The sequence below is a fragment of the Pempheris klunzingeri genome, chromosome 6 (genome assembly GCF_042242105.1).
Source record: "Pempheris klunzingeri isolate RE-2024b chromosome 6, fPemKlu1.hap1, whole genome shotgun sequence".
NCBI lineage: Eukaryota > Metazoa > Chordata > Actinopteri > Acropomatiformes > Pempheridae > Pempheris > Pempheris klunzingeri.
The window spans coordinates 28717025-28741405 of NC_092017.1; the positions used below are offsets into that span (position 1 = coordinate 28717025).

The 24381-nt window shown below is 46.2% G+C and overlaps 2 protein-coding genes across 2 annotated transcripts; both read right to left on the reverse strand.

Annotated features, from left to right (window-relative positions):
* Positions 1-3298: 3298 nt before the first annotated feature.
* pdzk1ip1 (PDZK1 interacting protein 1) lies at positions 3299-7418 on the reverse strand. The gene is made up of 5 exons (XM_070832700.1): positions 7312-7418; positions 4640-4763; positions 4413-4496; positions 3761-3823; positions 3299-3593 (listed from the first exon to the last, which is right to left on the reverse strand). Exons 1-5 carry the CDS (start codon positions 7376-7378, stop codon positions 3521-3523), a joined length of 411 nt encoding a protein of 136 aa, XP_070688801.1. The 5' UTR covers positions 7379-7418; the 3' UTR covers positions 3299-3520.
* Positions 7419-8541: 1123 nt separating this feature from the next.
* Positions 8542-21473, reverse strand: nwd1 (NACHT and WD repeat domain containing 1). The gene is made up of 19 exons (XM_070832919.1): positions 21392-21473; positions 20849-20934; positions 20228-20344; positions 19247-19601; positions 17681-18992; positions 16993-17196; positions 16732-16885; positions 16162-16279; positions 15240-15404; positions 14965-15162; positions 14209-14331; positions 13921-14120; positions 13074-13328; positions 12419-12509; positions 10984-11132; positions 10428-10701; positions 9755-10308; positions 9282-9387; positions 8542-8928 (listed from the first exon to the last, which is right to left on the reverse strand). Exons 1-19 carry the CDS (start codon positions 21441-21443, stop codon positions 8618-8620), a joined length of 4824 nt encoding a protein of 1607 aa, XP_070689020.1. The 5' UTR covers positions 21444-21473; the 3' UTR covers positions 8542-8617.
* Positions 21474-24381: the final 2908 nt, after the last annotated feature.

The window sequence follows — 24381 nt, forward strand, 5'->3', positions numbered from 1 at the left end:
ATGTTTTATTTAGAAAATCAGATTAAATCTGGCTGAAAACACAGAGACATTAATAATAGTGAACACAAAAACTTTGGTTTGTACCAAAAGATGCTAAAATGTTCCTTCATGGTAGAAACACATTTTGTTCATTGAATCTTTTTCTACTAACAAAACATTTCGTCATCAGATTTCTGTTAAATCGGATTAATTCAGCGTGTCAAAGAGCATCTTTAGCCGAAAAAGGTCTTAAGTTCTTTCAGTCTTATAAAAAGTGCGTTTTTTTTTTTTTTGATTCAGTGGTGAACACACACACACACACACACACACACACTCACACACACACACACACATACACACACACACACACACACACACACACTCAGATACTTACGGTGAAAAACACTTTCCCTCCAGTAATGAATCCATATGATGCATAAAAACACATAAAACGACGTTATTTAAAGTTAAATACTCGTGTTTCCATGGAGACGACTCTCAGGACTTGGTGGGCCTGGAGACCCCCTGTCGCCCCCGGCAACAGATACAGTGTCTTCCACATGATTGTTGTCATGGAGAGAAACGTGTTTTAAAAAAAAACTAAAAAAACAAACAAACAATGCGTCTCCATGGAGATTTCAAACAATAACAGGCTTTCTAAAAGCAGCCGCGAATCAAAGCAACAGGCCGACATTTCGTAGCGCCGCCGTGTTCTCCGTCGTCTCAGGTGTGTCGGATACACATCGGTCTCCAGGACGTGTTTAGCCTAGCTTAGCACAAAGACTGGAAGCAAAGGGAAACTGTTAGCCTAGCTTAGCACAAAGACTGGAAGCAAAGGGAAACTGTTAGCCTAGCCTAGCAGTCTGATTTGGTTTAGTTCGGACGGAGCTCAGACCAACAACCCCAGGATTGTCTATAATGTATTACAGCGTTTAATTAAGGTGTTTAATGGGTTTTATGCTTGAATTGAGGGTTTTTACGGGGAAGAAATACCTTAAAATGTGCCAATTAACATGCAAACTGCTCCTGAAACTTTAGCTTAAAGTCCCTTCAGTTTTCCAGTTGAGGAGGAAATCAAGAGCAGCTTTGTTGTTGGGAAAATATAGTGAAATGTGGTTGAAGTTCTTCCAGACTGAATCATAATTAAACAGAATTTATCAGGTTTCAGGTCAGACCGTCCTCCACATTAGCATGCTAACGTTAGCTGCACAGCTAACAGCTCCTCCTGCGGTTAGTGGCTGTGATTATTCATAACAACTAGTGGAGCAACTAGTTTGTTTTAATTTCAAAACTCCACTTTGTGAATGCTAACGTTAGCTAAGAAGCTAGGTTTGAGCTGACTAATGCTAGCTAGCTAATGCTAGCACCTCATGCCACGTGTTCTGCTGCTTGAAATGACTTTAAACTTTTAGTTGCACGTCTCAGTTTATAAAACGCTCATGAACCTTCAGATGGAGATCAAGAGGACTTACTAAATGTCCGCCTGTTGCTTTCAGTCTTAAATGTTCCGTGGAAGTAGTTGTGTGTTAGCAGAGTTTTGCTAACGTCTCGTTCAGATATTTAGACGTGTTATTTAAGCATTTAGCAGCAGCTGTAGGACGGGAGGCAGCTCGTTCAGATACATATCAATCAAATGCAAAATACTTTATGTTCACCTTTTTTTTGCCATAATTACCGTCTTAGTTTTTGGTACTTGATTTGTAGATGAACTGTAATTTATTTTTTGATCTCACTGGAAATTCACAATGTGTTTTCTGTTGTTGTTTTATGATTCTATGTTCTACGTGTCTGATCCACAATGGAAACCCTGCAGCTTCGGTTTGCCTTCACACAGGACGTCTGATATCGGTCACATTCAGAGTCGCTGCCAAAAACCAGCTGGGGTTGCACTTTACTTTCTGTCATGTCTAATTTCCTCAGAAGTTTTCTGGAAAGAACTTTGCCACTTGGTACTATTTCTAGAGGAAATGGAGATAGTGTTCAGTTGAATATTTTAGTCAGAGCACAATAAATGAATAATGAATATATCAAGCCACTCTTTGAAGAAAATTCCTCATTAAAGAAGCTCATTAAATGTGCCGTTGTAATGTCAGCTGCAGCTGGGCTTAATGTTTCATTTAGAGGTGAGCTGAATCCGACGTCAGCAGCTCCTGACTGCAGTGAACCCCTGGATGTTCACACAACTGTCACTGGATCGCTGAGAGACTGGAGGAAACTTAAAAACAGACAGATTCTCTATGAGGTTCTGCACTGTCTGACTGTTTTTTCCTGAACTCTGAGCTGATTTCTGGAGGTCTGTTGTAGTTGGACATCAGAGGTGTTGGCGTCTCACTCAATGATTCAGTGTTTCATGTCCGTCAGCTCACATTTCACTGAGTTGGGACTCTGAGAAGGAGGCAGACATCTTTGCCTCCTCTTCAGACCCCTGAGGAGGCTTCAGTCGTTTTCTTTAGTCTCTGTCCTGCTGAGTGTTTCCATGTCTGTTACAGGCCACATCCAGTCATTTCACCAGATGCTTCAGTCCTCTGATGTTAATCCAGTCTGATCAAGTCTTTATAAGCTACCAGAAAAATGACCCGGATGTCGGGTAAGTTCCTGTGTTTCTAACCCTGGGTCCTATCTGCACATATTCTGCCTCCTAAATGGCTGGTAGGTACTAAAAGTGTTGGTCCAGTTATATTGCTCTCTTCACAGCCACCAGACTCCACTGACAAAACCACTGATTTTACCTCTGCTGCTGGTCTACTGCTGCCTCTGTTAGTTTGTTTGTTTGTGTTACTGTGTGATTTGGGTGATTTAATAGGTCAGTTTGGATCCAACAAAATATTTGTGTAGCACACAATAACACAAACTAACTAACCGATTAAGGCAGCGGTAGACCAACAGCTATCGTGTAAAATCCCTGTTTTTGTGAATGTAGTCTGGTGTGATCGGGTGCTGTTGTCCCAAAGGATCACGTTACAGCCCATTTGGAGTGAACTGACCACAGACACTAGACTTTACCACTGTCATTTAAGACAGTGAACTACCCACAGACATTCATCTGTCCCACTGCTAGTAAAGACAGTGAACTAACCACAGAAACCAGATTGTCCTGCTGTTATTACAGACACCTGAACTCACCGCTGCCGTAGACTGACTGGCTGTTTTGGATGAAATGAGGCGTTCTGAGGATGTTTAATTATTGATCTCAGGTCAGTCGTTCATTGATGAGTAACGAGAGGCGACACAGCAGTTTGTTAGAAAAGAAAACTTATTAAAGGACGGACGGACAGACGGACATCTCTGCATCAGGAGGTTTAAAGGTCTGAACAACATGTAAACACAGAAACCGCTTTATTGATCAGCTGTAAAAAGTGATTAATAATCCATGGAATCAGTCACAGAAGACGTTTGTCTGTACATTCAACACAGGTGAAGCTCCACCCGCCTGGGACGACAGGTACGGAAAAACAAAGACACTTTTTAAAAACTGTAAGTGTGTGTGTGTGTGTTGGTGATGACATCAGATGAAGGCGGCCAATAGGATCAGAGCAGGACGTCACATGGCGGTAGCTTTTTCTTCAGGGACGTCAGTCACCAGGTTGTCGTAGGCGTTCTCATGTTCTTTGCTCCTGACACACACACACACACACACACACACACACACACACACACACACACACACACACACACACACACACACACACACACACACACACACGTCAATACTAACGTCTATAACCCCACAGGAAGTCAAACACTGGTCAGTTGAGGCGTTGGGAGGTCTTGTGGGTCCTACCTGACCAGGTCCAGGTGGGTCTCATAGGTGTTGTCTTCTCTCACCGATTCTGTTCTCTTCCTCCTGCAGACACACGGAAACATTCACATCATGTCAGGACTCTTTAAATCTGCTGGTCAGTTATTTACTTTGGTTTATAAACTCCACTGTTTCTCCCCCATGATCCTCTGTGTCCACATCCTGGTGTCTGAGCGACTGGGAGGTAGTAAGAGTGTTGGAACTGGTGTTCCAGTGTGTGACAGCATCATGGAAAGGATCCCTACAGAGAGAGACCTGGAAGATCCTTTTGGTTTAACCACAAACAGCACACACACCAGACTACATTCACTAAAACAGGGATTTTAGAGAACAGGACACAGGAGCTGCTGCTCTGCTGCTGCCTCCATCAGTCAGTGTGTTTGTGTTATTGTGTGACTTTGGTGATTTAAAGGGTTAATTCAGATCCAACACAATATTTGTGTAACACTCAGTAACACCAACACACTGACTGATGGAGGCAGCAACTCCTGTGTCCTGTTCTCTAAAATCCCTGTTTTAGTGAATGTAGTCTGGTGTGTGTGCTGTTTGTGGTTAAACCAAAAGGATCTTCCAGGTCTCTCTCTGTAGGGATCCTTTCCATAATGCTGCAGCCTGGAGGACTCGAGGGACCTACCTGACCTGGTCCAGGTCCAAACTGGTCTCGTAGTTGTTGTCGTTGGTCTCAATGAAGTCATTTTCTCTCACTGTTTCCTTCCTCCTGCAGAAGCACACAAACATTCACATTCATACTATATTCGAACATCATTATTACACAATATTGTTCTTTACATCTATTGATTATTAGTTTCTATGAGTCATAATCTACTGTTGTCTATAAAATATCAGTGAACACGTTACAACCTGCTGGGCTCCTCACACCAGGCCTTCTTCACCAGGAAGCCCACGAAGGTGAGGAAGAGGAAGCCGACCACAGCGATGATGCCAGTGAGCCACTGAGGCAGCAGACGCTCGCTCTGATTCTGAGCTGCAACATGAACACGCGCTGAGGTCAAAGGTCATCAGAGCCCCTTCAGACGCTAAAATAAACCATTAACTCTTAAACCTGGACCGTCATTTAGACCGAGCTGCACCTGATCACAGTAGGTCCACTAAAAGAGCTTGTTTGATCCACTGACAGGCTCAGAGTGTTATTCTAAGTGTGTGACAGCATCATGGAAAGGATCCCTACAGAGAGAGACCTGGAAGATCCTTTTGGTTTAACCACAAACAGCACACACACCAGACTACATTCACTAAAACAGGGGTTTTAGAAGGGGAGTTGTTGGTCTGCTGCTGCCACAATCAGTTAGTTTGTTGCTGTAAGTGTGTGTTACACAAATATTATGATGGATTCAAACTGACCTATTAAATCACCAAAATCACACAGTAACACAAACAAACAAACTAACAGAGGTAGCAGTAGACCAGCAGCAGAGGTAAAATCAGTGGTTTTGTCAGTGGAGTCTGGTGGCTGTGAAGAGAGCAATATAACTGGACCAACACTTTTAGTACCTACCAGCCGTTTAGGGTTAAACCCAACACAATATTTCTGTAACACACAACAACACAAACACACTGACTGATGGAGGCAGCAGCTCCTGTGTCCTGTTCTCTAAAATCCCTGTTTTAGTGAATGTAGTCTGGTGTGTGTGCTGTTTGTGGTTAAACCAAAAGGATCTTCCAGGTCTCTCTCTGTAGGGATCCTTTCTCTGTAGGGATCCTTTCCATGATGTTCTGGATAAACCTGTTAAATATCTGTGTCCTGTGGAAGAATCCCTCGAATTATCTTTAGAATTCTTTTTTAAATTTCAGAATAAACTAAACAAACCTAAACCTCACTGACACGTGATCATTAAGGAGCTTGTTAACTATTTTAAAATTGACGTTCAAATGAAAGAGGATTTATTATAAGAGGATTATAACTGACTTAATTCAGGGCTCCAGAAAACACATCAAACCCTTTAAATCGAGAAGTTTGGTTTGTTTTCATGGACACAATAAGGGAAATGAATCAGAGTTAGATTAAGTGACTGGTCGATGGTGTTTTAAGGACTTGTTGCTTCAGTCTGACTGCAGCTGTCAGGTAACTGGTGCAATGAAGAGAAGTAGAAAGTACACAATCTAACACTGGAGTACTTCAGTTGTGTACTCGGCTCAGTACTGGAGTATTAGTGTGTGTGTGTGCAGGTTTAATGAGGCCTGTGAAGACTTTGACCCCCAACAACATAACAGGACCTGCCCCCATGTTAGCTCATGATCTTCATTATTAATTGATGAAGTTTAGTTAATATTAAGATGGTTTCAGAGGTTTTGACTGCAGCAGTGAAGCAGAACCTGTGGAGGGAAAAGTCCTGAAACTGTAGTGAAATAGAAAGTCTCAATAAAAACTCTAAATCACAGGAAAAGCTTTTATGGAAAGGATCCCTACAGAGAGAGACCTGGAAGATCCTTTTGGTTTAACCACAAACAGCACACACACCAGACTACATTCACTAAAACAGGGATTTAAGCTCTCAGAACATGTGAGTCATGCCTTGATCTGCTAGTTTGTTTGTGTTATTATGTGTCACACAAATATTAAGTTGGATCCAAACTAATCTTTTAAAACACCAAAGTCACATAATAACACAAAAACAACAAACCATTAGAGGCAGAGGTAAACCAGCAACTCCCGTGTAAAATTGCTGTTTTTCTCAATGGAGTCTGGTGGCTTTGAAGAGAACAATATGTGTTTTTCTGGTTAAACAAAAAGTAAATTGCCTCAGACTCAGAGTGTTATTCTAAGTGTGTGACAGCATCATGGAAAGGATCCCTACAGAGAGAGACCTGGAAGATCCTTTTGGTTTAACCACAAACAGCACACACACCAGACTACATTCACTAAAACAGGGATTCTAGCTCTCAGTTGCTGCTCTGCTGCTGCTGCCTCTGTCGGTTAGTTAGCTTGTGCTTCTGTGGGACTCTGGTGTTTTAAAGGGTCATTCTGTGAGATAGAATAACTGTTTTATAACAGAAAAACTAATTTAAGGAACCAGCCTCTCAAATTTGAAACTAAACACTGTCAGTAAATGTGAGGGAGAATCGTAACAAGGTGTTTCTACTAGATGACCTCACCAGGAAACAGCTGCTCCCTTTAAGGAAGAAATAATGAATAAAGGTTCCCAGAGTGTCTTCAGACTGCTGAAGTGGAACCACAGTATCTTTTTATTCATTTATTTGAACATCAAAATGATGCATTGATCACTGGATTAGTTAAATGGAATATTTTCAGTTTTATTATTGATTTTAGCTCCTCAAAGAGACGAGTTTATGTTTTGTTTTTTTTAACTGATGATCAGTTTCACACCTCAGAGGGAAATATTCTACTTTTATTTTACTACATTCATTTAATACAAAATATAATCAACAAAGAAGTTATGAAGTATTATTGGTGGTTTAGACCAAACGTTATTGATCCCGGGGTGAATTCAGGAGCTTCACCAGCTCACTGATCCATAATGAGAAGCCTCAGTGTGTGTGTGTGTCTCTCGTACCTGTCTGGGCCGTCACCGCTCCGACCGCCAGCAACAAGCAGGAAGTCACCGCACACAGTTTCCCCATCGCTGCCGACTCTCCGGCCGTAAACCTGCAGAGTTCAGCTCCAGCGTCAGACTGACTGAGGATCAGCTGAAGCAGCCGCTCGGCTCACTGCTGTTAATGTTTAACTCCAAGTCACAATAAAAACTGAATCACAGCAAAGGCTTTTCTCTGTTTACTCTCTAAACTGTTTCCTTAGAAATCTGACAACATACCTGTCGTTTATTAGCTGTGTGACAGACTAAGTGACTTAAAGGGTCACTCCCCTGTTTTTAACCCTGTCTGAGTGACTGGTAGGTAGTAAAAGTGTTGGAACTGGTCCAGTAGATCACCTCAGCCAGCAGACACCAAACGGGCTGTAATGGCTGCAACGTGATCCTTTGGGACAACTGCACCTGATCACAGTAGGTCCACTAAAAGAGCTTGTTTGATCCACTGACAGGCTCAGAGTGTTATTCTAAGTGTGTGACAGCATCATGGAAAGGATCCCTACAGAGAGAGACCTGGAAGATCCTTTTGGTTTAACCACAAACAGCACACACACCAGACTACATTCACTAAAACAGGGATTTTAGAGAACAGGACACAGGAGCTGCTGCCTCCATCAGTCAGTGTGTTTGTGTTACTGAGTGACTTTGGTGTTTTAAAAGTTTAGTTCAGATTCAACTTAATATTTTCATGACACACAAATAAACACACTGACTGATGGAGGCAGCAGCTCCTGTGTCCTGTTCTCTAAAATCCCTGTTTTAGTGAATGTAGTCTGGTGTGTGTGCTGTTTGTGGTTAGTGCATTGTAAATTTAAAACCACATTAAAGGAACATTCCACTGAAAATCTATCTTTCAGGAATCAAATACTCACCTCTCTGTAATCCGGAGAGCCTCTGCCCAGTTTGTTTCCATCTTCACAGCAGCTCCAATCTGCAGCCTCACCGTCTCTCTCCGTCCATCTCGGCGCCTAAAACTCTCATATTTTTGCCAAAATGTGTTGATGTGTTGCTGCATCTTTAGCGGTTTACTGTTTCTCTGGGAAGCTCGATAAGGAGTTCGATCCGACAGAATCAGAACACGTTCAGATAAAAACATGGTGTTTAACACATTTTCATAGAATAAATGTTTCCTGTATGTTTAACGTGTATTAGTATCGACACCAACGAGCTCATAATCAAACTAAACTCTGTAGATTCTGTTTCATTTACATTTAAAACCCCCCAAACCTCGAGGCCCCCGCAGGTCCTGAGGCCCAGTTGGGGCCCCGGGGAGCTACAGTATGAGGCAGGTGGAGGAGGGTTTGGCTCGGAGCGCGCTCATGAGGTTCAGGTTGAACTGGGCGGGGTTAAAGTCCTGCAGGTCGGACACGGAGGCCGTCTGGCCCCCCCGGCTCCGCTCCCTGGACGTGACCCGGTACTGGGCCCTGACGTTCCTCAGGGGGTTGTAGTCCGGACCGATGTGGTCTGGACAGCGGAACAGCTCCCTGATGACGGAGCCCTGCTGACACAACGCCACGAAGCCGTTCCTGAAGGGAACCATCCGCACGGCGGGGGAGTAGATGTACTGGACGTACAGCAGGTTACCTGGGGGGGGCACAGCGGTTAGTTCAAGGTCTGTAGTAACAGTGGGACAGACCAGTGTCTGTGGTTAGTTCATGTGTCTGTAATAACAGTGGGACAGACCAGTGTCTGTGGTTAGTTCAGGTGTCTGTAATAACAGTGGGACAGACCAGTGCCTGTGGTTAGTTCAGGTGTCTGTAATAACAGTGGGACAGACCAGTGCCTGTGGTTAGTTCAGGTGTCTGTAATAATAGTGGGACAGACCAGTGCCTGTGGTTAGTTCAGGTGTCTGTAATAACAGTGGGACAGACCAGTGCCTGTGGTTAGTTCAGGTGTCTGTAATAACAGTGGGACAGACCGGTGCCAGCTTTCTGTACCTGTAGCGACGTCCCAGACTTTGATGGTTCTGTCCTGAGATCCAGTGAAGACGAACTGGTCGCTGTCAGAGAAAGCAGCAGAGACGACGCCCTCGAAGAAAAAACCCTGAACATCAACAAGACCACAGCAAAACAAACTCAGACTGAGAGATTCATTACTTTTCTTTTATGTCCCCTTTGTAATATCGTCCTCATCCTGGTGTGTGAGTGACTGGGAGGTAGTAAAAGTGTTGGAACTGGTCCAGTAGATCACCTCAGCTCTCCCTTTGTGGGTTAGAACAAACAATAAGACAAAATATCCAACAGGTCAGGAACTCCTGTGCTTTGTAGGTAAAATGACTGTTTTTGTCAAAGAAGTCTGGTGTGAGAAAATATACACAAACAGGGTTCAGGTTTAAAATACCACTTCTGTCCTTAAAGCGTAAAGTCACACAATCTGCAGTAACACATGACTCGTTGACTGTCCACCTGACCTTGTACTCCATGGTGTGTTCGAGGACCAGTGGGTTCAGGGCCCACAGCCTCTGAATGGCGTCTTCGGAGCCCACCAGGGCGTGCGTCCCCCAGTTACTGGCCACCACACAGGTCACTCTGCTGCGCTGAGGCTCCAGATCGGAGCTCCCGCCGCTGTCGAAGTCGTAGATCTTCACCTCGCCGCAGCTCGTCCCGTACAGCAGCCTGCGGTCGGCCAGCAGCGCCATGGAGGACAGCGGGGCGTGGAGGAGGGACAGGGGGAGGCTCCGCAGGGGTCCCTCCACCGTGGGGAAGCTGTCTCTGGTGGTGATCTCGAACAGGCTGACGGAGTCCTCGTAGGCCACCGCTACGTGCTTCTCCTGGGAGCTGACGGCCAGGCAGAGCACCCTGCAGAGGCTCTCCGGGGGGGGGATGCAGAGCGTCTCCTGGGGCAGGGCCAGCGGGTAGATGAGGACGGTGCCGGTGGTCAGACCGCAGAGCAGCAGGCGTTTGTGCTGAGCCAACTCCAGACAGCAAACCTGAGCAGAGACCGCCAGGCGCTCCGACACCGAACCTGCAGGCAGATCCGGGAGGAGGATTCAGCCGAGCCCCCGTCCGTTCAGATGTGCTTCATGTTTGATGGAAAGACATTATATAATAAAAAGGAGACACAGAACCCCCCCTGATCTGAACCTGTGTGGTTGTTCCAGCTGATGACCTCCGTCTGGCTCTGCTGCCGGACGTAGAAAACCCGGTCGGTGTCTTTAGTGAGGGCCACGTGGGTGCAGCCTGCGGGGATGCGGGCGGAGGGTTTATGGCGGGTGTCGTACTTCAGGCTCCACAGGTGGATGCAGGCGGAAGCCGTCGAGGCTGAAACCACGAAGCCGTCGTACAGAAGGACGGAGGTGACGGGAGCGTCCGAGCCACACAGGGTGTCCAACAACGCCCCCGTGGTCACCGACCAGATCTGACGGGGAGATCATTCAGTCAGACATCAAGAGTTTGAAGAGTTTGCAGTGAGGTTCATCAAGTTTGAGCTGGATGAAGACAACAGCACAAATGAGTCCATGTTCTTTCCCTGCAGCTGCTTCAAAGTAAAATCTGACCAAAGGAAACAACTAAGGAGCAAAGAAGCACTGCTGCAGAAAAGACCTGGTTTAGCTTTAACTGTGAAGCTACAGGAGGACTTTTATTGTGAAATAACCCAATACCGTCTACATCTACTGGATCTCTGGGATCTGTCGGTTACCCGGAGGAGTTGGTCAGCAGCTCCGGAGGCGAGCAGTCGGCGGTCTGATGAGACGCAGGCGGACAAAACGCTGTCGTCGTGTTGGAGGTCGAGGAATCTGTCCACAGAGTCAGAGTCGATGTTGAAGAGGCTCAGAGTCCGATCACTTCCTGCAGAGGACAGAAACACCGTCAGCGGGAGGATCTTTACCTGCACACACACACACACACACACACACACACACACACACACACACACACACACACACACACACATGTATCTATATAGATACGTGTGTGTGTGTGTGTGTGTGTGTGTATATACACACACACACACTGTTGCCCATAAAGTTGGAATAAAACTTTCCTCTTCTCATGAACTGATGGTGACAATGTGATTGATTTTTGATCAATAAAGTTTATATCTTCTCAACTTTATTGATCAAACTCTTCCAAACAGATCACAGTGAAACTTTTACAGACTGTGGATTCAGGCTTTAACTAAACCGAGGTACTGAACAATTATTCCTACTTTATGGGCAACAGTGTGTTTATAGTGTAGTAATATATAGTAAAGTAATATAAAGTATAATATATAGTATTCTAATATATATATAGTGTAGTTATATATGTATATATATATATATATGTATATGTATATATATGTATATATATATATATATATATATATATATATATATATAGTGTAGTTATATATATATATATAGTGTAGTTATATATGTGTATATATATATATATATAGTGTAGTTATATATATATATATAGTGTAGTTATATATGTGTGTATATATATATATATATAGTGTAGTTATATATGTATATATATATATATATAGTGTAGTTATATATGTGTGTGTGTGTGTATATATATATATATATATATATATATATATATATATATATATATATAACTACACTATATATATATATATATATATATATAACTACACTATATATATATATATATATATATATATATATATAGTGTAACAGTTAGTAACCCAAACTGTTTCTGAGCTGCACAGACTCTTCACACTCTGCTCACTTTAGATTTGTATAAACTTATTTACTTCTCTTTATTTCTGCTGATGTTTGCTTCCTGATTTCATCATTGACTTTGTCTAATTCTGCTCCCTGTCGGCTCAAACAGTGACAGTAAAACATCTTCACTCCATGCTGAGCAGAACAGGACCGATGTTCACATCCATGTTCTTATCGTCACATTTAAACATCTCTATGTTCTGCTGTTGGTGCCTGTTGACCTTCATCAAAATAACCCTCCTCAGATTATTTAGTCCGTCCTCTTCCTGCGGTCACGTGCTGATCCGTGATCTCCATATGAGCCTGGACCTTCTCATACTGAACAGGTGACGTGTGAGTGTGACTCAAACAGAAGCTCCAGGTGACCTCAGCACTCCGTGGTCACCTGACTCCTACCTGCCATCAGGATCCTCTCGTCCTCAGTGACCACGAGCAGAGACGGAACCACAGCAAAGTCAGCGGCCGTTTGGTTCCCAGACCGGGAAATCTGTAGACAGGAGCATCATCATCATCATCATCATCATCTTCATCATCATCATCATCATCACCACCATCATCTTCATCACCATCATCACCACCATCACTGTGTCCAGGGGAGGAGAGCAGGCAGAAGAAGAGGACAGTGTCGCCCCCTGCTGGCTCTTAAACTGTAGCTACAGATACAAACTCTGATGTGAACATGGAGAGAACTCATCTGTGTTTCTGATGTCAGACTGAAGGTTTGGAGCTGATTCTGAATTCTGCAGGTTTAATTACTGTGATGGAAAAGACTGAATCTGAATCTTTACTTTAGTGAGTGTTCAGGTGTTTTTCTGTAGACCAGCAAGAACAGACCTGGTGCAGAGAACAGAACAGACCTGGTGCTGAGACCAGAACAGACCTGGTGCTGAGAACAGAACAGAACAGACCTGGTGCTGAGAACAGAACAGACCTGGTGCTGAGAACAGAACAGACCTGGTGCTGAGAACAGAACAGACCTGGTGCTGAGAACAGAACAGAACAGACCTGGTGCTGAGAACAGAACAGACCTGGTGCTGAGAACAGAACAGACCTGGTGCAGGACTCCTTCTTTAGACACCACCAACACCTTCCCTCTCTTTGGCAGCGTCACAGAAGCCACCGGAGTCACTGGTGACTGCGTCTCCACCGTCTGCGTCCCGCTCACAGGGTGACTGACCCTCAGCAGGCCGGGGGCCCACAGGGACACCACGCACTCCCCCAGGACCCCCAGGACCCCCAGGACCTCCGAGCCCTCGTCAACGCTGCTGCAGGGAAGCTCCGACCCGTCCGGCCTCCACAGCTTCACCTGCAGAGGTGTAGAGACAGCAGAGAGGACGACAGGAGAGAGGGCGACAGGAGAGAGGGCGACAGCAGAGAGGACGACAGCAGAGAGGACGACAGGAGAGAGGACGACAGGAGAGAGGACGACAGCACAACAAGCTTCAAACGTCATTACAAGTTTAAAGCAGTTCTGATCCAAACAGACACAAACCTGCAGCAGTAGCATTAGCAGTATTAGCAGTAGCATTAGCAGTAGCATTAGCATTAGCAGTAGCAGTATTAGCAGTAGCATTAGCAGTAGTAGCAGTAGCATTAGTAGTAACAGTATTAGCAGTAGCATTAGCAGTAGCAGTATTAGTAGTAGCATTAGCAGTAACAGTATTAGCAGTAGCATTAGTAGTAACAGTATTAGCAGTAGCATTAGCAGTATTAGTAGTAGCATTAGCAGTAACAGTATTAGCAGTAGTAGCAGTAGCATTAGTAGTAACAGTAACAGTATTAGCAGTAGCATTAGCAGTATTAGTAGTAGCATTAGCAGTAACAGTATTAGCAGTAGCAGTAGCATTAGCAGTAGCAGTAGCATTAGCATTAGCAGTATTAGCAGCACAGACTGGTACCTGAGTGCTGGTGTAAACACACAGCAGCTGATCAGACAGGTGCAGGTGTGCTGATGAAGGGGCGGAGTCAGCTGGCACCGCTTCCTGGATGCAGAGCAGCTGTTGGCCACTCGTCAGGCTCCACCTCCTCAGAGAGCCGTCAGCAGCCAATGAGAGGCAGAGGGCGGAGCCGTCTATCACTTTGACAGACAGCACCGCACCTGTGCAGGTAAAGGTAACACAGGGAGTTAGTTCTTGTGGTTCTTATCTCCACCACTCCTGTTCTTTGCTCCACACTGACAGACTGACCCGTGTGTCCCAGCAGGGAGTGGACGAGCTGCTGCTCGCCGAGGCTCCAGACCGCCACCACGCCATCATCTGAACCTGCCACCAGAAGCCCCGCCTCCACACTGACATCCAGGCAGAGCACACCTGAAAACACGAAGACAGGTAAAACCTCTGCCGCTGCTGTGCCTGTCACACCTCAGAAGCTGAATTATGTTCTATAAAGTGAATTTACCTAAAGGAGTTCTGTCTGTACACACTCTGCTGTCTGGGTGACTGGACGGCAATGGCTGCCATGTAATCCACCAAACTCCATTGACAAAAACAGTGATTTTACCTCAGAGATCACAGGAGCTGTTGGTCTGCTGCTGCCTCAGTCAGTTAGTTTATTAGTGTTATTGTGTGTTACACTAATATTGTGTTGGACCTGAATTAACACTTTAAAACACCAAAGTCACTCAATAACACAAACACACTAACTGATGGAGGCAGCAGCAGAGCAGCAGCTCCTGTGTCCTGTTCTCTAAAATCCCTGTTTTAGTGAATGTAGTCTGGTGTGTGTGCTGTTTGTGGTTAAACCAAAAGCATCTTCCAGGTCTCTCTCTGTAGGGATCCTTTCCATCATGCTGTCACACACTGAGGTGATCTACTGGACCAGTTCCAACACTTTTACTACCTACCAGTCACTCAGACACCAGGATGTGGACAGAGAGGATCATGGGTAGAAACAGGGGAGTGACCCTTTAACATTACGTTTCTTTCAGAGTTAATATTTCGGACCTCCCTGCAGTCCAGTCAGAGTGTGTTGTAGCGCCCCCCCTGGCTGCTGCAGGAAGCTGCACTTTGGGACGAGGATCGGCTCGGGACACGTCAGTAACCACTCCTCACAGAGTCTACACAGCCGGCCAATCACAGAGGGGAAGGAGGCGGCCAAGGAGCAGAGTCTGGCCAACAGCTCGGAGTAGAACAGCGACGCGTCTGGAACCAGAAGGAAACTTCAGCTTTCTTCTGTTTTGACAAAGTGATGAATACGTAACATGGACGGAGTAACTGACCCATGTGACCCCCCAGGAAGTCCAGACTGGGCTTGATCAGGACCAGGGCGTCTCGGATCAGTCCGGTCTCAGTGCAGTCCATGTACTGGGAGCACTGGTCCAGGTCCTGGATCACACTGGACACCCCGCACACTCTGCTCTTACAGTACAGCCACTCAGCACTGCCTGGAAAACACCACCAACACCACCCAGTGATCAGCTGATCTGTACTGATGATCAGAACAAAAACTATAATATGAGAATTACGTCCAAATATTAATATCTCCTCTCCTCCTGTGCTGCTTTCATACAAACCTGTTTTTATGGACGTGCAACGAGACAAATTAAACTAAATGTGATTATAGAAACAGTCAAACTAAAGCAGCATCTCTTGAACATGATCACTGTGTTTGTACCCTGTATAATATAGAATATAGAGACCGTTCAGAGCTGCAGGAGCCAATCAGCCATCAGCCATCAGCGTTAGCTAGCAGAACCAGTTAGCAGGAGGCTAAACTGTTAGCATCATCCAACATGGCCGCTCCTCTCCTGCTCTCCTGGGGAATCACCACCATGTGGATGTTCTCAGTCTGATGATGACGTTCCCTCCATGACAGAAGCTAAGGGACGTTTGTAGAGCAGCCAATAGGAGCTCTCTCTCTCTGAGGGGAGCTGTGATTGGACGAAGCCTCCTGTCACCGGGTAGATTTACTGACATCAGGAGCAGGAGGCCAGTTTACTGTCAGACCTCCTGAACTACAGCATGATGAAGGTTATTATGGAGTTTTGGACCAATTACACCTTAAATAAAGTCCAACAGCAGCTTTAAATGGATTTAACCAAACTGTCATCAGTCCTGAAACAGATGGTTCCTTGTATCTACGTGGACGTGAACGGATCAGCGACACAAACATTAACACACTGGTCGTCCTCCACATCTTACCGATGACCTCCTGTCGCAGCTCGTCCCACAGGCCGGCGTGCAGCAGGTGGTGAGGCAGCTCCTGGAGCTTCCTGACGTTGGCCAACCCCGGAGCAAACCACAGCGGCTGGGGCGGGACCTGTGACGCCACAGAGCCAATCAAAACACTTTAAAGTGAACCATCACATGGTTCATCTGCTCTTAGAGCCTGAAGGCATCAGTTTACTTCAGGGCCGGGGGATAAAACCACCTCCACAAACTGATAAACAACAATGATTGATTCTAGACTGTTTTACATGACGTGAATGTACGACAGCCTCCAGTTTGTCATTATTGATCACTGATCTACAGACGGATCTTCTCAGAGACACTCTGTGCTTCTGTGTCATGAAGAAGATTTCTGCTGAGCAGCTTCGTCTTATTATATAACATCGTGTCTATATGTTTAAACAGTCATTCTCTGAGGGAGGTGGGGGCTGGACTGACTGAGCTGTGTGATGGTGTACGTTTATGATATCTGTTCATCGTATTGTGTCGGTGCAGCTCTGACGACCGATTAGCTTTAACGTCGTATGTTGGTGCTGCTGGTACCTTTCTGTCCGACAGGAGCAGCGACAGCCCCGGCAGAGACGCCGGCTTCAGCTTCCCCGCCCACCGACCCAGGAAGTACTCCGCCAGGACCTTCAGTCTCCGCCCACGCCGCTCCGCCGTCAGATATTGGGCTGCAGCCGCCTCATACAGACGCCTGCACACACACACACACACGCACACACACACGCACACACACACACACACACACACTTATAATCAAACACTGACCTTTGACCTGGCCGCGCTCCATCTCTTTCTCACCAGTGGTTGAAGGCGATGGTGGCGACCCCGCCCGTCCAGCGCTCCTCCAGCTGGTCCTTGAGGTCCCGTCTGAGTCGAGCCCAGAGGAGCGGGGGCAGTCGGATCAACGAGGGGGTCGCGGGGAGGGAGTACCTGTACACCTCGCTGATGATGTCATCATCCAGGGACATGAGGTCACGCAGCTCGGCCTCCAGCAGGCCGTCCCTGTGGAGTCAGAGGAGTCAGCTGACCTCTGAAGCTCGTCTGGTCAGAACCAACTCAGTCATGTTTCATTTCTTGCTAATATTTCATGACGAAAGAAGGAAACTGAACAATATTAACTTTTGCAGGTCGGTTTTGTTCAACAGATGTGTCTGTTATAGTTACAGACACCTGTACAGGACGGGCGTGAACCGAGGGCAAATCCAAATATGTTTCTGGTAAATTGTGTAAAATGTTTTGTTTAAATGTTTAAAAACTTTTTTTGAAAATTTTGAACTTATTTGGAACAAAAAAAGAAGAAATGTTGTTTTCATGATCATGACCAATCAAATCGCTTAATTTTTAACCACATTAGCATAACGTCATCGTTTTATAACCGACGTTCCTGTTAGCGTCCAAACAAACCAGAGAAAAGAGCAGCACACGCTTTGAGGCTACATAACGAGCTAATTAGCATTAGCACTGGTCTTTAAAGGGACTTTCTCACCTCGCCAGCGTGACGTATCCTAAGGCCCCGCCCACCAGCTCCTTCCCATGTTTCTCCTCCAGCATCAGGAAGAGCTGTGACATCATTTCCTGTGCGTTGGCGCCCAGCTGTCTGTCTGCGAGCGGGGCGAAGGATGTCCAGCGTTGGGCGGCAGACAGGATCAGTCTGAGGTGCAGAGGACAGCCGGTCGCCTCGAAGCTCCGCAGCACGCCGTCGCTCTGCTCGGGGGTCAGAGTTCGCTGAGATGCTCGCAGGTACGACTCAGCGATGTGTTTCCCCTCATGACGAGACAAACGCTCCACTTCAAAGAAACTCGCCAAAGTCTCCAGCTTCAGCCGCATGTTAGCGAACGCCTCGCTGTTGGTGTCCATGGAAACCACCAGGTGGACGTTGGGCGGGACGTCGGCGGGCAGCCAGCGGAGATTGTGAGCGTGATGGCGGTCTGAGAGCTGATCCAGAGCGTCCAGGATGACGAGCACGGTGTTCCCCCGCTGGGAGGCCTCGGCGAGGACGTTCCTGAAGAACCGCAGCAGCTCCAGGTGAGTGTTGGCCGTCAGCGGCGAGGGCGGAGACAAACCGCACGCCAAACAGATCTGGAAGCAGACGCTGCGGAGGACCCGGTCGACGTCGTGTCTCTGAGGATGACGCGCCGCCAGCAGCCTGATCACCACCACCGCCCTGGCCTCCAGGACACTGTGCATCTCCTGCGCCAGCTTGCACAGCAGAGCCGTCTTCCCCATCCCGGCAGCCCCGTGCACCACCAGCGGGCTGTGCCGGACGTTGGTGGACTCCCACATGGCGAAGCAGAGCTTTCCCAGAAGCCCCTCCCTGCCGTAGAGACCTCTGCACAGCTCGGCGCTCATGGCGGCGTTCTGTTCAACCTCTTCGACCACCCAGTCTGAGATTTCCTCCTTTTCTTCATCGACGTGACCCCAAATCTTCCTCCGCCGCCCCTCCACCGGCGCATCTGCCGCCGCTCCGATCCCGGCCTTCATCTGAGAGACGAACTGCTCGCAGACGCCGTCCAGGTACTGAGCGTGCTCTTTGCGTTTGGGGTCGACGTTTCCCTTGCTGAGCTCCACACAGTGCAGGTTGAGGATCTTCTGTAACGTGGCGTACAGTCGGGCCTTGAGGCCGGCGAGGAGTCCCTGAGCTTCAGCGTCCAGCAGCCCGTCGGCGGTCAGGTCCATGTACTTGGCGAGACGTTTGGGACCATCCCTCGTCCGCTGGCGAGGAATCTCTCGGACAAAGAGCAGAGCCGACGGTTCGCCGTCGCCGCTCCACAAACCCTGCTCAAACTCTCGCTCCGTCACTGTGGATGTGAAGAGGAAGACAGATTTCACAGATACCTTCAGGAGACAAAGGACAAGCTGTGACACGTTGCTATGGAAACTCATTCCTGCTGATGTGAAGGACACAAAGATCCAGCGAATAATAATGAATTCATATTTCAAACTAATGACAAACAATGATTTAGTATCTTGAACTAAAAATAAAACTTGCTAAGTCAGCGTTCCTGACAGGGTCTTTCTTATTTTGGCAGCAGCGAGCCTCCGTACATCTCACCTGATGTGTAGAAGGCCTGTTTCTGCTCGCCTGTGATGTCACCGGCTGCCTCGGCGGCCGTGGCGGCGGAGCGTAGGAGCTGCAACAGTTGAGTCTCTGTGAAACGCCAGGCGAGGACGTCGTTGTCACGCTGCGGCCTGCTCTCGGGTCGGAGGTCGCTGTAGTGGGGGAAGTGAGCCGTGATTGGCTGGAGGACGTAGGTGGGCGGGACAGCATTGTTGTCTTTTAAGAACCAACGATTCAGCTGCGAGACGCCTTCGGGGTTTTTGGGGAGTCTGGACAAAAGAGCCTCAAACTGCTTCTCAGGGATGAACCGAGGAAGAGCTCGGTGGCCGTACCGGTTCCCCAGCAGAGCCTTTGGACCCCAGATGCAGAAAAAGAAAGAAGAAGAAGAAGGAACAGCTGAAAGATCACATGCTCACACTTTTGCTTCCACTCAGATCTAAAACATCAGTCCTCACTCTGGAGGTTGTGGATGTTCGTCGTACTTCAGCAACACATTCAGTATTTTAAGTATTTTCTGAAATGAATCAGAGTCAAATCTGAGGGTGACGTCGTCTAATCGTGGCTCCGTGGTTAGATAGATCGGCAGACGGTAGGGGAGGGGAAGGGTTGGGGGGTCACTGTATAAAGAAGTGGACGTAGCTTCCAGGTCTGAAAAGCAAAGCAGTGCTGAAGAGCCCTTAACCTTCATTCTTTCTCTGAGAAAAAGAGCCTGTTCCTCTACTCCATGAAGAGGGAAGTACACAAAATAAACACATTTAAGGGCCAGAAATAATTCCACATAAAGAAAATACAAAGGAGGACATTTTATTAAAATTTGTCATTTTCCAGGAGCAGAGCTGCATTCAACACGTCACATGTCCAAGAAATCAGTCCGTTTGAAATGTGACGCACGACTTTACCTCCAGTTACAACATGAGTCCAGAAAAACCTTTGTTTTATCCAAACGACCACGTTTGTGGTCAAAAGCAGACTCACAGCGAAAGCTGGACCGGCTGAAATCCTCTGACAGTTCTGGATCTCCTGCAGGAAGAGCTCACACAGCTCGTGGTCTCCAGAGTGGACGCTTCGAATCCCCCAACGCAGATCGACCACCTGAACAGGAAGTGACATCACCGATCAATGAGCAAATATTTACTAAACCTGCATATGAAGAGTGACACTATTGTAAAACCTGGTCCCTCTGAGTCCACATCCTGGTGTCTGAGTGACTGGTAGGTAGTCAAAGTGTTGGAACTGGTCCAGTAGATCACCTCAGCCAGCAGACACCAAACGGGCTGCAATGGCTGCAACGTGATCCTTTGGGACAACTGCACCTGATCACAGTAGGTCCACTAAAAGAGCTTGTTTGATCCACTGACAGGCTCAGAGTGTTATTCTAAGTGTGTGACAGCATCATGGAAAGGATCCCTACAGAGAGAGACCTGGAAGATCCTTTTGGTTTAACCACAAACAGCACACACACCAGACTACATTCACTAAAACAGGGGTTTTAGAGCTGCTGTGTTCTTGTCACACAGCTGCAGAGGACTATAGCTGCTGTTTCTGGTTAAACCAAAAGGACTTTATGGGGTCAAAGGTTAAAAAAGTTAAACTGACCTCAAACACGAGCCCCAGATTGCGACAGAAAGCAAGGACTTCTGGGTAAGCTCTCTCCAGCAGGGCTTTCCTCTCGCAGCTCATATCTGACCACAGAGCAGAGACACAGTCAGGAGGATCAATGACTTCATCTGATTGATGACAAACTCAACATTTCTTCTGTTTTTATGGGAATTTCAACACTTAAATGTTATTAAATGAACTGAAAACATTTTTCTTAAACTCGCCGTCTCTTCAGTTTCTTTGTGGTTCTATGTTCTGTGTTATTGTTTGACTTGTCCATGGACGATGATTTAACCCTTCACTTCCTATGAAGGTTTTTAGATTGATGTTCTCACAGGACCGCAGCAGTGATGATCTGATAGACCATGATGCACTGCTGTCGATCAAACTACCCAACATTGATGTAAAGTAGTTAAAATGAGCTCAGCCTTAAAGTACAGCAGTGACACTACACCAGATCTAGATCAGATCTCTATGATCAGATCTCTATGATCAGATCTATTGATTCACTCGTACTTCTGTTTAGTGAGGTGTTGTTACCTGTGAACGTGGAGCTGATGAACACTCGGATCATGTTGGAGCTGCTCTTCATCCTCTGACCTCCGTCTGTCCGTCCTCTCAGGACGTCCTGCAGGCCTCCTCCTCCTCCTCCTCCTCCTCCTCCTCCTCCTCCTCCTCCTCCGTCTGCTGCTGCTGGACGCTCCGACATCGTCTCCTTCCTCCTTCCTCCTCCTCAGACTGCTCCAGGTGTCTGATCTCCCCCTCAGCTGCTCTTCACTCTCCTGCCTGTTTGTTTCCCTCCCAGTTTTTCCTCCAGGACAACCAGCTCTCCCTCAGGACCTGCAGTGTACCTGCAGTGTACCTGCAGTGTACCTGTCACAGCTGCTGTGGTTCACTGTTTCATGTTTTCTCGTCAGGTAAAGGTGGAGTCGCTGCAGCAGAAACAGCTGTTTTATCAGACGGATGTTAGTTCAGGGCCAAACTGGAGCTTCAAGGCTGTTTCAGGCTGGAGAGCAGTGCTGGTCACCTGTCAGCTGATCCTGGAACAGGTGTCCTCAGGAATCACACAGCAAACCAGTCAGTGCACTACAGGTGTGCACAGGTGTGTCCACACCCAGTTTAACAGGAACAGATTAGTTTGATCAAGAACTTTTTTCATGTAATTATCAAATTATTCACTTTTAACAGGGAGCTTGTTCTGGACTGTTATCACACTACAAACTAATGATCAGCTCACCTGATTAGCTGAACCGTTAATTAACCCAAAGCTGCTAAATTTAACTGTTAGCTAACCTGAAGCTGCTAACCTGACCTGAACCAAACGCTTCGAGCTTCCAGTTGATTCACAGTTTATCAGTAAAATGTGAATATCAAGATCAGCAGTTATTCAGATTTCAGTGTTTTCACATGTTTAAAGATGGCTTCCCTCACTGCTAGCCTCCTGTGTGGATATGTAGCCTGAACGTGCTGATCTTGTTTCACAAATCAGTTGTAGTTGTCACTGGTTTGTTGCCTCTGTGTCCTGTTAGCTTGAAATCATCTCTCAGGGTTCAGCTTAACTAAACCCAGCTGACTACCGGATGGATTGGTGACTAGCTCGTTAGCTAACAAGATACTAAATGTAAATCAGGATCAGCTAGGCTAGCAGTTTCCCTTTGCTTCCAGTCTTTATGCTAAGCTAGGCTAAACACATCCTGGACCTCTGTGGAGTTAAAACGTCTCATAAATTCTCACAAACAAACAACAAGTTTACAAATAAATGTTTAGTGGTTTGTGTCTGTAAACCTGTTTGTGTGTCTGTAGTTTTAAAGGAGCCGTCTGTAGATTAATCCAGGTGAACCCACGGTGGAAAGGTGACATCACCTGAGTCACGATCAGGCTTTTTAGAACGACCTCACTGTTCCATCAAATACAGAAGTTACCTGTGCTGATTAGCAATGAGCCCATTGACGTACCTTTACCTGCTGGACTGGAGACCACACACACACACACACACACACACACACACACACACACTCACACTCACACACACACACACACACACACACACACACACACACACACTCTCTGTACCTGCTCAGTGTTTACTCAGCAGGGCCTGAGGGAGTCGGGGCCCCCTGGGGGGCCGCCGCTCACAGCTGCAGCTCAGGGCTAATTACACCGAGGACGAAGGTGAGGATGATGATAATGAGGACATCTGCTACACCTGAAGACGATTACAACCATCTGACATCATACAGGTGTGTTTGTTCACCAGGTACAGGTGACATTTGACTCTAATCATCTGCTGCCACACTAATAACACAGATTTTAACTAGATTATTATAAATGAGTTAATGTAGTAAAGAAGATAAGTTGAGATCAAAATTAGAGAAATATTAAGTCAACATAATATTACAGTTTAGTAAGAAACTAAATACAAATACATTCAACACTACATTTATTATTAATCCTGTTTTGGGGCGTAATTATACTAAATAATACCAATTGTACTTTTTTTGAACAAACTCACCAGCTGAAAAATATTAAGATTTGTTTCCATTCAAATCAATATTATAATTAGTTTGTTCCAAATCTATTCGTCACACTGACTCTTGAAAGGTTTTGAGGTTGTGGTGGATCTATTGATCCTTGAAGGGTAAACCAGCTAATGTACTCAAACCAGTGCAAAGTAAAACACGTTTTACACAACTGAGTTTTGACTGAACGATTTGCTAACCTGAACCAAACTACTTCAGCTGCTCACTAACACTGTTAGTGTATCTGAACCAAACTGTTAAAGTGCAGCCTTAGTTCTTCTTTCACCCTTTAACCTCCTGCTCAACCACATGGTGGAGCACATTTTGACTCACTGTATCTTATTGAAAACATGTTTTACTTATGACATCTCAACCGTTTGGTGGAGGCCAATATTTAAAAAAATGTCTGTTCATAAAAAAATATTGATTTTTGTAATTAGTGCCCCGAGGAAATAAAATATATAAAGAATACATTTTTTCATTGCTTTTTTCTTGGTGAGGACGTTAAAGGGTTAAAGACGTAATCTAAGATAATAAATGGAACAAGAAATAAACTGAGCTGCTCAAACACTGAACAGTTTCATCTGTAAACCACATGAGAAAGTTAAACTCCTCACAGGTAGAAAGTCATGAGAGACCCTGTGGATTTGTCGATCAGTAAAGGAGCAGTTGAACAGGAGTTCCTCCTGGATGTTGTTGGGTGCAGAGCAGCAGATGAAGCGTCGTCTGCTGTAGTTTTCTCCTCAGGCTGTTTTTCCTTTAGAGCCGACTTGTTGACCTGCAGCTCTCTGAAGACTTTAACATTAGAGACTCGCTGGCTCATTAAAACACTTCAGGATCTTTCTCCATCCAAAGGGTTTCTCCTGCACTTCAGTATCGTGAAGCCATTGATCAGCAGCTTCTAGTGGACGCTCGTCTGCTGCTCAGTGTGAACGCACAAGTACAGTACAGTACAGAGACCATTAAGCTGTGAATAGTTCAACAGTATTGATGTGATTCCCTCTGATTCCC